The sequence below is a fragment of the Phaethon lepturus genome, unplaced genomic scaffold (assembly GCF_000687285.1).
Source record: "Phaethon lepturus isolate BGI_N335 unplaced genomic scaffold, ASM68728v1 Scaffold50316, whole genome shotgun sequence".
In the NCBI taxonomy this organism is placed as follows: Eukaryota; Metazoa; Chordata; class Aves; order Phaethontiformes; family Phaethontidae; genus Phaethon; species Phaethon lepturus.
Window position 1 is genome coordinate 1 of NW_010549360.1, and position 12864 is coordinate 12864.

At 43.5% G+C, this 12864-nt stretch overlaps 1 protein-coding gene across 1 annotated transcript; it reads left to right on the plus strand.

Annotated features, from left to right (window-relative positions):
• Positions 1-87: 87 nt before the first annotated feature.
• On the plus strand, positions 88-11316 carry LOC104614948 (sodium/hydrogen exchanger 2-like; the record flags this gene model as incomplete). Its single annotated transcript, XM_010290231.1, has 5 exons — positions 88-253; positions 1731-2194; positions 2554-2804; positions 7001-7218; positions 11120-11316. Coding segments are annotated over exons 1-5 (1296 nt in total), but the record flags the coding sequence as incomplete, so codon positions are not given.
• Positions 11317-12864: the final 1548 nt, after the last annotated feature.

Sequence of the window (12864 nt, forward strand, 5' to 3'; positions counted from 1 at the left end):
AAAGCTGCAGCTGCTGTCCTAGCTGGCTCCTTTCTCTCCTCCATCCTCCCAGCCACCGGGGTCAGAGCCCTGCAGGGCTCCCCACCGATGCCGCTGCTGGAGGACGTGATCCTGGAGAACGTCAGCTGGGCTGCCGAGGAAGCCCAAGGCAACGAATCCTCAGAGCACGCGTTTTTCTCTCTGGATTATCAGCATGTTCAAGTCCCCTTTGAAATCACGCTCTGGATCATGCTCGCATCCTTGGCCAAAATAGGTGAGGCATCTTGAGAGGGTGAGGAAGGGTGGGGGTGTCCATGGGGGTGGTGTGGGCAGGGGTGGCCTTTGCTTCACCTCCTCTCCAGTCTTGGACCCCGAGATAACACACCGAGTCCTAAGGATGCACCTATTGTGTGCCAGGCGTACGGCATGCATGGAAAATAATTACCCAGTTGCATTTTAGGTTGGAAATGATGGTTTTCTCTCTAGAAGATCACACCTGTGCATGGTGTTGCTACTGGAAGGAAAATTTTCAGGGTTTCCAGGAATTTTATTTAACTGCAGTACACACCAAGGTGTGCAGTCATCTCGAATAGCTGGCTAGCTACACTACATGCAGGTTGTCCACTGACATCTTCATCTGAAAATGAAGATCCCTTGGTCAGAAAGGGTGCTGCATTTGGCCAGCCTTGAGGAATAATTCAATCCGTGCGCAAGGTGTTATACAGCCTAAAATAAAATCTCTCTGCATCGAGGAGGCTATCTGTGTAACGACACCTAAGAAAGGATATTTTGTACAACTTGGACCTATCTTTTTATTTTCCCTGCAAAGCTAGGCAGAGGAAAGTGGATTTTTTTTTTCTTCAGGTATTGCAATCACTTCTGTTATATTACTGATACTTCTTTTATATTTTTTTCTCAGAGGAAGAAGTCTCTGAGTTTAATTTAGATCAGAATTTCTTTCAGATGGAAATGGTCCTTTTGTTTCACTGTTCTTTGTATTATATGATGAGATCCCAACTGTATTAACATGCATGAAGAAACTGTATTAACATGCATGAAGAAATAATAATGATCACAGAATTTTTTTCTTATTATTCCTATTCCAGTTTGGTTTGTTTCAGTTACTTTCTTTTAATAACTCACCTTGAGTACTCGTGGTCCTTGTCAGCATTTCTCTCTAACGTTGGGTGTTGCACAAGGCTGGCTTGATCTGACTTTTTTCGATGTTGCCTTAAACTTTAAGTGTTAGTGTTTAAATAATATTAAAAGTGGCACCATTTCTAATTAATGAGAATGCTTTTTGTGGGGTGGTTTTTTTTTTTGATGTATAGAATCTGTATTGTGTTTAAAATTAGCAGTTGCTATTTATGTTAGTGTTGAAGATGGCCTGCTAACTAGAATGCATCATAAATAATTCCAAATACTTTTTTATTTATGCAGATACTTAGTTTTTCTACTTGTGTATTACCTAAACATGTATCTTTAACCTTGTGCCATGATGAAATGTGGTCTGAACCACCAGTAATTTTAGAAAGCTTGGTATCTTCAGTAATCTTTCAGATTTTCTAGCCAATTTCTGATTGAGCAGTTTTGCCTTAATCGTGTGCCTCTATTACTACTACTCCGAAGCGTAGCCTGCTGAAGGTGGGAGCACGGGAAGCTTCCTCACTCCAACGGGGAGCTAGTTGGTGCTCTTTAGCCAGTCTGGGCTGGTAGGATAACGCGTTTTTTATCTATCCATCCCCTTCCAGGGTTTCATCTATATAACAAGCTGCCTTCTGTCGTTCCCGAAAGCTGTTTATTGATATTTGTAGGACTCATCATGGGAGGAATCATCTACGGCTTAAACGACAAGTCACCGCCTGTTATGGACAGCGACATCTTCTTCCTCTACCTGCTGCCACCCATCGTCCTTGACGCAGGGTACTTCATGCCCAGCCGTCCCTTTTTTGAGAACATCGGCACTATCCTCCTCTACGCTGTTGTGGGGACAATATGGAACGTGTTTGGGATCGGCTTTTCCCTGTACGGGATCTGCCAGGTGAAAGCCTTCCACCTGCAGGACGTGTCGTTGCTCCACAACCTCCTGTTCGGCAGCCTGATCGCCGCCGTGGATCCCGTGGCAGTGTTAGCGGTCTTTGAGGAGATACACGTCAATGAAAAGCTACACATTTTGGTCTTTGGCGAATCACTCCTGAATGATGCGGTGACGGTGGTAAGAGCTAGCCTTTGAGTATTTAATGTTCAGAGGAAGGATGGGCTGGTGCTGAGCGGTGGGACGTGAGATCTGGGAAAAGGCATCAACAGCTTCTTCTAGCAGAGGACTCCTGGCCCGCTTCTCTGGCCTGAGGTCCTGAGAAGCTTTCAGGTGAACAGTTCTTGGACTGTATGTCTAGAGGCAGAAATGCATGCGAGTGCCGCAGCCCTCCCTGTTGGGTGCCTGACCTCTGGAGAAGGACGCTGACACTGCCCTGGCAGAAATCCCAGCAGCGTATTTTAATGTCATTGCTACGTATGGCCATGCTTGGTGAGTACCTTGTTAACGGCTGTTTTCCTCTTTCATTTTTCACCCAGGTGCTCTACAAGCTATTTCGATCTTTCTGTGAAATGCCAACCATCAAAAGTACAGACGTTTTTGCTGGAGTTGGAAAATTCTTTGTGGTTGGGCTAGGAGGAGTTCTAGTAGGTCTTACTTTTGGGATGACCGCCGCCTTTACCACGCGATTCACCAAGGATATCCGTGTCATCGACCCGCTCTTTGTGTTCCTGTACAGCTATCTTTCCTACCTCACCGCCGAAATGTTTCACCTGTCAGGGATCGTGGCGTAAGTACATCCCAGAATCTCATCTGTCCAGGAAAGCTTTTGGCTATGTTTACTGAAAAATATCAGAAAAAGTTTTAACATAAGTTTGCTTAGTTGGAGATCTGTGTACGGCAGCGAAGAGCAAGTATAAAAGCCCGTGGAAGGCCTGAGAGGTGTAACCCCATTTCTCACATTGCCCATTTACACAACAGTGGTAATAGCTGCGAGTCACAAGCAGCCCAGACGACTACTGCTGGGCAAGCTTCAGATGGCTGGTTGGTTTATGTGGGTCATCGCAGAACTTTTACTTGAGCTCCATGTTTTTCTTTTGGAAACCCTGAATGTTCAAGCAGCGAGAGATCTAGTGGGTTTGGCAGAGCCAGAAGAGACTTTCTTGGCATGGTTTGTCACTTTCCATGTGTGGCCCAGTCAAAAGTAACATCTGAAGAGCTGCGAGGAGTATTTAATCGAATCCTCAGAAAGGTTTGGTCTGAGTTCTAGCATCTTCCTCCTGATGTCTGTGCCCTACCTACCAGCTAGCTTTGGGTGATGGACCCAAAGGCATGCTGAGGCAGACCTTACAGTGACAGAGCAAAGTGAGTGGTGGGGTGGGAGTTGTGCATCCCCTACAGAGCAGAAGTCTGGAAATATTCGTACTGTTTGAGAGTGGAGGGCCCTAATGGAAACCCCTGCTTTGGAGGTTCAGACTTACCTCCAGAAGAAGGTCAGACACAGCTCATGAATTTGTCTGGTCTCCTGAGTGAGGGTGTCATCCATCATCTCTCTATCTCCAGTAATGTTCGAAATCTGCTGACCAATTTCAGCCAAAATTGCCAGAGATCAAGGTTTCAAAGGTACTAAACCCAAACTGCTTGGAGTCTACTGCAGCCCAGTCAGTCCTACACACTCCTCAATCTAAAGAACCCTTCAGAGCATTGAAGAGTTCACCCTGTGAAGCTTTTGTACAGCCAGGTTGTAGCAACACGGGACAGACAAGGACCACTGAGTCCTGTATCAGATACCATCTTGTGTATTCCCGTACAACTTTTCAGAGCAGCAAAGCAAAACTATTGGTTTCTATATCACAAATTGTAATTTATAGATAATAGAGTTAATTTAGTTTTCTTTTTACTGGATAGGTCTTTCAATAAAATGAACAATTTTGGGCCAGATACGTCAGTGTTAAGAGAGGCAACTGAGCGTTGGGCTTACCTCATGCATTTCACTTGCAGAGCGGGTGCTCAGGGAAAAAAAAATAGATATGATAATCCTAATGGTCAAAGAAAGCTCACCTTGGAAGGCAGACACAGATGAAAAAGAGCGAGTGATTCAGTCTTTCTGCCTTCTGTGGGCTGATATCTGTTGCATTTGGTTCTCCTACCTAAGCTAAGTCAGCTGGTGCTGAGGATCACAACAAACTATTTCATATTTCCCTAAAGACTATGAAGTGCACTTAGACTGCATTGATAGCTACAGCGTAAACAACTGTAAATCTGATAATAATGAGGATAAAAAAAATCAAGCCAGGTACCAGCTAGACACAGGAACATCTGGGAGATCTATTTTAAAACTAATGATACCGCTTTGGATATAAACCATTCCTAGACCTTGCGGATTGTTTCCTCGAATGGTTAACGGGAGCAATATTCTAGCATTACTGGAAACAATTCTAGCTCTGGGGATAGGTGAGAGAAAGCCTATTTATAGGAGCGTAAGACAGAACAGTGGAATAAATATGCTGCATAATCATCATGGAGCAGAAAACATTCAATCCTAATGGTGTCTCCTTCTATCAATCACAATTTACTGTACCCATTATGGAACCCATTTTCTGTTCTTTTGAATAATGCATTGTTTCTAAAGCAAAACAATTGCAAAGGCAGCTGATTCCTGCACTGCTGGTCTTATAATTGCCAAATTATAAATGCTTCTTACATATCTTGATTTCAAACAATTCATTCATTTGTGACCAGGGAATACTGTTATTATAAGAAGCAGATTTGGCAGTTTGTCTCTTTGAAAAATAATTCAATTGCCAAAAAAATCAATTCTACATAGTCCAAAAAAAATCTGCTGCAACCCAATCTGCTAAACAGTTCTGCAAATGTTTTTCAGATTTTTTTTTTTTTTTTTTTTCCTTTGCCCTAGTGGCAGTGCCCATCTTTGAAGCCAGGCCAGAAACAGGTCAAGTTTATTCCCTGTCTGTGAATCCATATCCTTTTCCCAAGAAGTGTTCCCAAACCGTGGCTCTGGAAGTCACTTCCCATAAATACTTGTTGGATTTCTTAGTTCCTAGTTGGAACGATTTTATCCACTATTTATTGAGGCAGATACAGAAACAGAAGAATTTGTATTTTTTTTTAGCTTGTGGTCCAATCCCCGTTACTCTTTCTGGCTCAGTGCTTTATGCAAAAAAGGTTATTTTATTTAAAAAAGGATAAATCAAAAAAGACCAATTTCAGAATATTTTAAAGTATTGGTACATTTGGGAGATGAAAGATGTGAGCTCGAACAACATGAGATGAAAAAGTGATGTGAATCTTGGTCTCCAGCTGCTGAATAGAATGGGATTTCTTTCCTCAGTGAGTATTGTGACTTTCCTGAGTCTGACCTTCTGCGCCTTCACTACAAGTCCTTTCCCTGAAGCCCAGTTTTAGTTTCGGACAAACCCAAATGTTTCTTTCCCCCTCAAAAATAGTATGGGTTTTTTTTCACAGCACTGAGGAAAACCAGTAACAATTATTTTTAAATGAAAGAAATAGAAGTGTGTATATCCGTTTTGTTTTTCTGGGGTTAAACGTGATGTTTTCACTGCACAGCAGTAGGGGTGCGGCTGTTTTCGGAATAGTTCTTAGCTGAGAGGTTCCATTATGGATAACATGCTGCGAAGGCCACCGCCTATTTTAACACCTATTTGCATCCATATGGGCCACTTACCTGTCCTGGTCACAGCTGGTGTTTAAAGCCAGTCTGCCAGACCCAGGTGCACTTCTGCAAGTCGAGGATCTACCTCTCCGTGGGCTTGTCTGCGTGTGATATAATGTAAGGAGAGTTGCCACGATGTTCCCAGTGGAAGGAATTTTTAACACAATAAAAATCCGTGTGGATGGCCTTACCGAATACCGGTGGAAATGGGATCTCGGAAACGTAAAGCTGTTTTGCTATTGCCAGTACGATATTTAGAACAAAGTGTTTCTGTCCAGGTTAAAATATAAAAAAATATAAAAAATATAAAAAATGGAGCTTCAATTCTTTGAGTGCTCAATTGTTTTGACCTTTTAAGGTTGCTGGCCTGAAAATGTATCGATTTGAAAAGCTGATGAATTAGGCAAACCACGTGTACCCTGTAACTTGGAGAACCAATTATCCATGAAAAATTGCAAGGCAGAAGTTTTAATTGGTGCTGCACGCTTCTGACGTGACCTTGGATATGCAATACCTGAGGAAGTCCAATGGACCGATGATAGCAACGGCGTTTCTTGGCTCGTTGTGCAGCCTTATGAGTGTGCTTGAGCATTTTATTGTCTCTGGGTTGCTTGGAGTCAATGGGCTTCCTCGCTGTGCCCAGATAACGTACAGCGCAAGTCTGGTCAGGCTTAGGAATGTACAGTGTGAGGTACGTCGTACGCTTGCGTTTCTCCAGCTTTAGGTTAGCTTTGGTCCCTTGGGTGAAGGAGTACAGCATTCGGGCCGCTCTTAAACTATGCGGATTACGAGTCCTACAGGAATTGGCTGTAGTGACCAGGTATCAATCGAACTCACAGGAGTCCTATTTACATGTTTCTCATGCTGAGAAACAAGTCTCCCATTCCCTCAAACGTCTTTCACCCGAGCAAAATAGTTAATGTGGGCTCCTAAGCATGAAACTCTTCAGCCCAGACGGTTAGAGTTTGCCAAAATTAAAGAACTGAAAACAGAGTATTGTGATGGGAAGAGCTGGGTGTAGCTAATTGTAGGTATTGCTGTGATAACGCAATGGATGGTGAGTTGTTTTATCTGTTTAAAAAAACATGTTCAGGCAGTCTGGTCAACGTATATAGTATCTTACCTGGTGGTCCTGATATTATTGGACTGATGTAGGAAGTGAATCACTACCCAGTGAGATGTCTGCAAACATCTAAGACTTGATGAAGCCTATTCTTTTTTTTATAAATGACAATGTGTCAATTTTGTGTGCTTATGTAGAAAAATGTACTGTCTCATTTTCATTTTCTCAGCATCATTGCTTGTGCCATGGGCATGAAACGTTATGTGGAGGCCAACATCTCTCTGAAGTCTCACACCACAGTCAAATACTTCATGAAGATGTGGAGCAGTGTTAGTGATACCCTCATCTTCATCTTTCTTGGAGTTTCCACCATTGGAGAAAATCATGAGTGGAACTGGCCGTACATTTGCTTCACTCTCATTTTCTGTCTCATTTGGAGAGCACTAGGTATGGTGAAGTTACGGATTGCTTTATTTATGGGAGTGAGAAATGTGATTCTGTTAAATGAGAGAATGCTCCTGCCCCCACTATCATCCTTTCCTGCTCCCCTGTACGTGTGGTTATCACAGACGTGAATGCAAGGGCTGAAAGAGGACAGCCCAGCTGATGCGTCCCCTCTTCCTCCATCGCTGGCGTCTGGCTCAAAAGCAAGCCTTGGGTCTTACTGCAATTTCCTGGTCTGTACACTTGTCACGGAGAGCACTGGTGCTAAACAGCAATTCTCCTGACATCTCTCTTATTGATACCTCTGGCTTAGACCCTCTGATTACCACGATCTCCTCTTCCATTTCAGTGTGTCTTAATCCCTTGGTATCTTCACAATATGAGGGAGATTGTAAATACATAGCCTGGGATCAGAGCGCCGTGTAAAACCGTGGGGCCTCTGACTGCATATTCGGAATTGCAGAGATTTATGGGATGTAACTCGTAAGAAGTTTGTGTACGCCAGCATCCTTAAAAGGGAAACTGGAGGAACCTTCAGACAGCTGCCCCTGGAGATGCTGTTCTGCTTTACACAGCCCACTTCTGGGTAGATGAGAACTGGAACCTAAAATGGAGGCAAAAAGTGCAAAAATGTGAGGATGCTTCTGCTCCCACTCAAGAACTTCAAATCAGGACTGAGAAGGACAGAATTGCACAGAATCGGGGAATTGCTGAGGTTGGGAGAGACCTTTTGAGATCATCTGGTCAGACCCACTGCTTAAGCAGGGTCAGCTAGGCAGGACTGCGTCCCGACGGCTTTTGATTATCTCCATGGATGGAGACTCTACAACCTCCCTGGGAAACCTATTGCAGCGTTTGACCCACCTCACAGTAAAAAAAGTGAGCAAGACTTAGTGGTTACAGGAGGAAGAGGATTGTGCATGAAAATGCTCTCCTGATAACTGTGGCTAAAGATAATCTTGAGAACAGTTACACTGAAAACCTGAGTCCTGGTCCCAGAATAGTCTGGGATTCCATTTTTGTGCTTTGTAAATGACCAGAAAAATAGATGCGCTGTTTTACCACTGTCCCCCGTTGCATCTTGCACTGATTCGGTGTTCAGAGACGCTGGTCCTCCATTGCCTCTTGCAGCCTGCGGTTGATTGCGCCTGTTCTGAGTGAGTGCAGAGTGCCTACCTGCTCCTTTATGGATGGTTTTATGTATTAACTATACCTGCACGTATAACAGAGCATGCGTTTTGGCAAAGAATTTGAGAGCTAAAAAACATTCAACAGGATTTATGTTTACAAACCACCGAGTCAGAGTGAACTCAAATTTGATAGACACTTCAATAAATTGCTTAAATAGGGTGGGCCATGATGAGCAAGACATAGCAGAATGGGGTTCATTAGCTGTTAATACATGCCAAGGTTTGTTTTAATAACTGTGTACCATAAATGCACTCGGAAACATGCTTATTAGTGCGTTGTGTGTACGTTCAAATGTTTTATTAAGATTATGTGGGTTTTCTGTTAAATTATTTGCTCAAATGAGAAGAAGTTCTAATTGAGCTTGACTGGTTTTTAGGTCAAAAATTCATTGTTGCAAGACGTAAGGAATGTAGTAACATTACAAAAGCACATCGAAAAGCCTCCGGCGCTCTAAAGGGCTCTTCTGATTGCGTTCTCAAATCATGCAGCACGCTATCAGAGAAGGGCTCAGTGCTGCAGCCGGGAAAGAAAACCCTCTTCATATTCAAAAATCCCCCCTTGAATTAAATAAGAACAACAGAACCAGGACTGAAAATCATCTTGCGTATCTGACCCTGCACAGGGTGTCCTTGTTCTGCAGCACCCGGCCGGAGAGCTTCAGGCGTGCCGGGAGGACGTGAGCCGAGCAGGGTGCGGCGTGAAGCCGGGCTGGGGACCTCCCGCCTCGGCGGCGGTGGTGGTCGAGATTAGCCCCTGACCTGCTCGGAGCCGTCCGGCAGCTCCGGACGTGCTGGAGGAGCTGACCCAGAAACAGGAGGCACCCGCAGGCTTGGCTTGGAAGAGCTGGGGACTTTGGGGTTGACAGTGCTGGGGCTCGTGAGTAAGTTGTACTGTCGGACCCTCCCAGTGCTCTTAAATGAGAAACGATTCTGCTGAAGCCTGGGGACTGGAATTACTCAATATGAGATCACCTAAAAAGCAAAATGCATTAATTACATGGCAGCACTAGTATTCTACTGTTATCCAAGCACTGGAGAGATTTCCTTCTGCTCTTTCTCAAGTTGTATCTCCAGAAGCAAATGTATTCTGCTCAAAATGATTAATTGTATGTCAACTCTTGGAGCAAACTGGCCTTGAATTAGTTTAGGAAATGATAATTATAATTTATGAGGAAGGATTAAGTTAAGACAAAGACCAGGGTATCAGCTCAGGTAAACTTTGTTCCTTTAAACCATTGGCACTGCCTGAGCTTATAGTAGCTGAAGATGTGATCTGAGGTATGCTTTATTTTATTGTAATTTTTTCTTAAGTTACGAAGAACCTTGAAGCCAAAGTACCTCACATCTGCTGGTCTGGGCGCTAGCTCTACGGGGCTCTTGGAATGGGGAAGGTGTTGCAAGGTTCAGTTAATATAGTTTCCTATTTCTGAACGCCCACAGCTTTTTGCTTTCTTCAGACTGGTCTGATGTGCAATCAAAATTTGGGTATTTTTAGCTGTATGTGTGTGAGAAGATGTTTGGTATGTAAGTTGCAGGTGCACTATATTTGAAGTTTATATTTTCAGTGATGCTTTACAAATGCACTTAGAAAGCAATAGTGATGTGGATCCAGAGAATTCCTAGCAAAAGTCAATGACAGTCTGCGTCATCAGTTCTCAAAATGGCCATTAATCTTCAGGAAATAAAATGTTTATCATACCTGTTGGTATAAAGATCACGGCTTACTGATTTAAGGCCCAACTTTTTGTACCTTTCTGCTTCTGATCATGTATTTGCAAATGACCATAAATTACAATAATTGCTGTGTCACCTTATGTAGTCTTAAATTCATACAGTATAAATCTTTGAGTGAAAGATTTGTGAAGAAACAACATTAACACAGGAAGAATACACACCAAATATTCCGAGTTTCTTGGCTACTGCTTGGCAACTTATGGAAATCGGAAGGTAATTTGTGGCTAAATTATTGCTGATGGTTTGCCTTGAGAGCATTTATAATCCAAGCAATTCAGTCATTTGTTATCACCAATTAGACTAAAACAATTCATATTTCAGTTCTCAGAATCTGGCTCTGTGTCATTATACGAGTTGATGTAAAGTTTTGGCTGGCACATGACCATAGAATCACCTTAAAAACTTTAACAACCATCAAAATCAAGTTGCTGATGCATCCTTCTGCTGCCAGTAGTTACTGTTTGTTCGGTGTTCAGCCGGTGCTTAACACCGAGTCACCAGGTAACTGGTATGTTCTGGGGCTCTGCAGTCACGGGAGCAGGATGACACTAAATCTCTCCAGCAGAGTTCAGAGTCCTTCTGAAGGAAACTGGTTTCCCAGCTGGGCTGCGAGAAGCACAAGGCTGAGTTAAAAAATCAAGAGAATTTACTACAAGATGAGCTGCCTAAAATTTTGTAGTTGTACGGAGCCACCAGAGCTGTGGCCTGTCAATGGTGTTTGTAACCCCCCCAAATCAGAAATATTTTGGGGATTAATTTTTAGCTGGACAAATTGAATGCAAACCCATTGGACCAGGCTGGAAGAAAATCCCTTCTCCAGTGCGTATTGGGAATACACCATCTTGGCCCCTGGCCAGTTCCTCGTGATCGGTGTTTACCAGTTCAGTGACGTTTTACTGTAAGATGTATCATACGATGATTTTTTTATCAAATTTCTCTTTTTGTTTGATGTGCTCCCATCTTCTTTCCTGCTTTTCCAGGGGTTCTTGTGCTGACTTTCTTTGTGAACAGATTTCATGTGAACACCATCACCAGCAAAGACCAATTCATTATAGCGTACGGGGGTCTCCGAGGAGCCATTTGTTTCTCTTTAGTCTTCCTGCTTCCTGATTTTCACAGAAAGAAGCTCTTCATTGCAGCAACAACTGTCGTCATCCTCTTCACCGTGTTCATACAGGTAAGAACACCCTCAGTACAAAAGCATATCATCATCAGGTGTAGTGAGCGTGACTTTTTTTCCCAGACAAATAACCAGCACTAAGCCATTAGATGGATACAAGGATTTACCAGTCATTAAAACTTTCCCTCCATCGAGTGGCTTGGCATTTAAAAATTTAAAATTATTACTGACAGAGACAGAAGGTGTGAGAACGTGTCACGTGTTCCTGAGGTTGACTAGCAGTTGTTGACTTGCAACATGTTCTGTAGCATTTTCCATGATAACTTGTCCCATCTTTGGTCCATCCTTATTGGGGTAGCAGTGGTGAAAATTGTGAAGGATGATGCTGGCACAGGTTTCCTCTCTGAAGTAGTGCCGTTATCTGTTTTATGTGAGGGCAAAGCCAACACAAATCAACCTCTACAGCTAGTTTGTTGTTTGAGCACGGTAAGAACCACTGGTTAGTGTAGGCCTTGTCATGAAATGAAATGCTACCTGAGCCATGCAGTAACAAAGCTCAGTTTTCCTGATCCCAAAGATGAGAAGATGGAAGATACTGGAGATGCTCCAAACCCTCTGAACATGGGCGGCAAGAATTTTAAAAGAGGTTTATGGTTTGGTCATCTCAGTGTTCGTAGTTCACAAGTGGGACGATTTAAAGGGACCTAATTTTAAAGGAGTGGTTTTTAACGTGTGCTGAGAACAAGTTCCATTTTATTGGGGCATCCAGCAACTGAAGCAACAACAGACATTAGTTGTTTATCGAAATATTTTGTATAGGTGTCTGAGACGTTACATTCATGGAGCAAAGCAGCTGCAGTTATTTTATGCAGCAGGAAGGGGATTGCTTTAACTCTTCCACTGGAAAAAAAATAATTGGATATGACTTCTTATAAAAGCAATGCAAACCAGAAGCAAATAAAGAAGTCATATCACATTTGATTTATTTGCCTCTAATTTTTCTTTCATAACTGATCCTGAAGCCCTGTTGCTTCCTGCTTTCTTTTTCTGCCCTAGTGATTCTTGGTTTTTTTTCCTAGCCAGTGGGAAAGCTTCTGCAAATGAGCGCAACCTGCCCACATCACGGGCTGGCTGTGGACGTGTTCCCTCCGTGCTGCCAGGGTAGGAAGGGGAGGTTGCTCTGAGATATGGGGTTTAATGCTTAAAGCACAACTGTACTCTTTTTTTTCTTTTTTCTTGTTTTCCTCTCTTTCGTTCTTTCTTTCATTCTTTCTCCTATTCTCTTTTTTTCCTTTCTCCTATTCTCTTTTGTTCCTTTCTCCTTCCCCCCTGCAGCCTGATTTCTGCTCTGCGTGATTTTTCCAAAGCCCAACCCTGCAGAGAAGCTGTAGGAGCACCTGCAGCTTGAGCCGCTCCTGGGGCGCATCCGGGAGGTGCCGCATCTGACCCCGGCTGGGGCAGGGGCAGAGCTTGGTGCTGATGTTGCTCTCCTTCCTCACAAGCTTTTCTCTTTCCCCGGTTTACCTAGCAGCCCGCCGGGTGTCTGGTGGAGGCAGGTTTGCGGTCCCTCCGGCCGCGGCGGGGGCTGGCAGGAGCCGCGGGGCG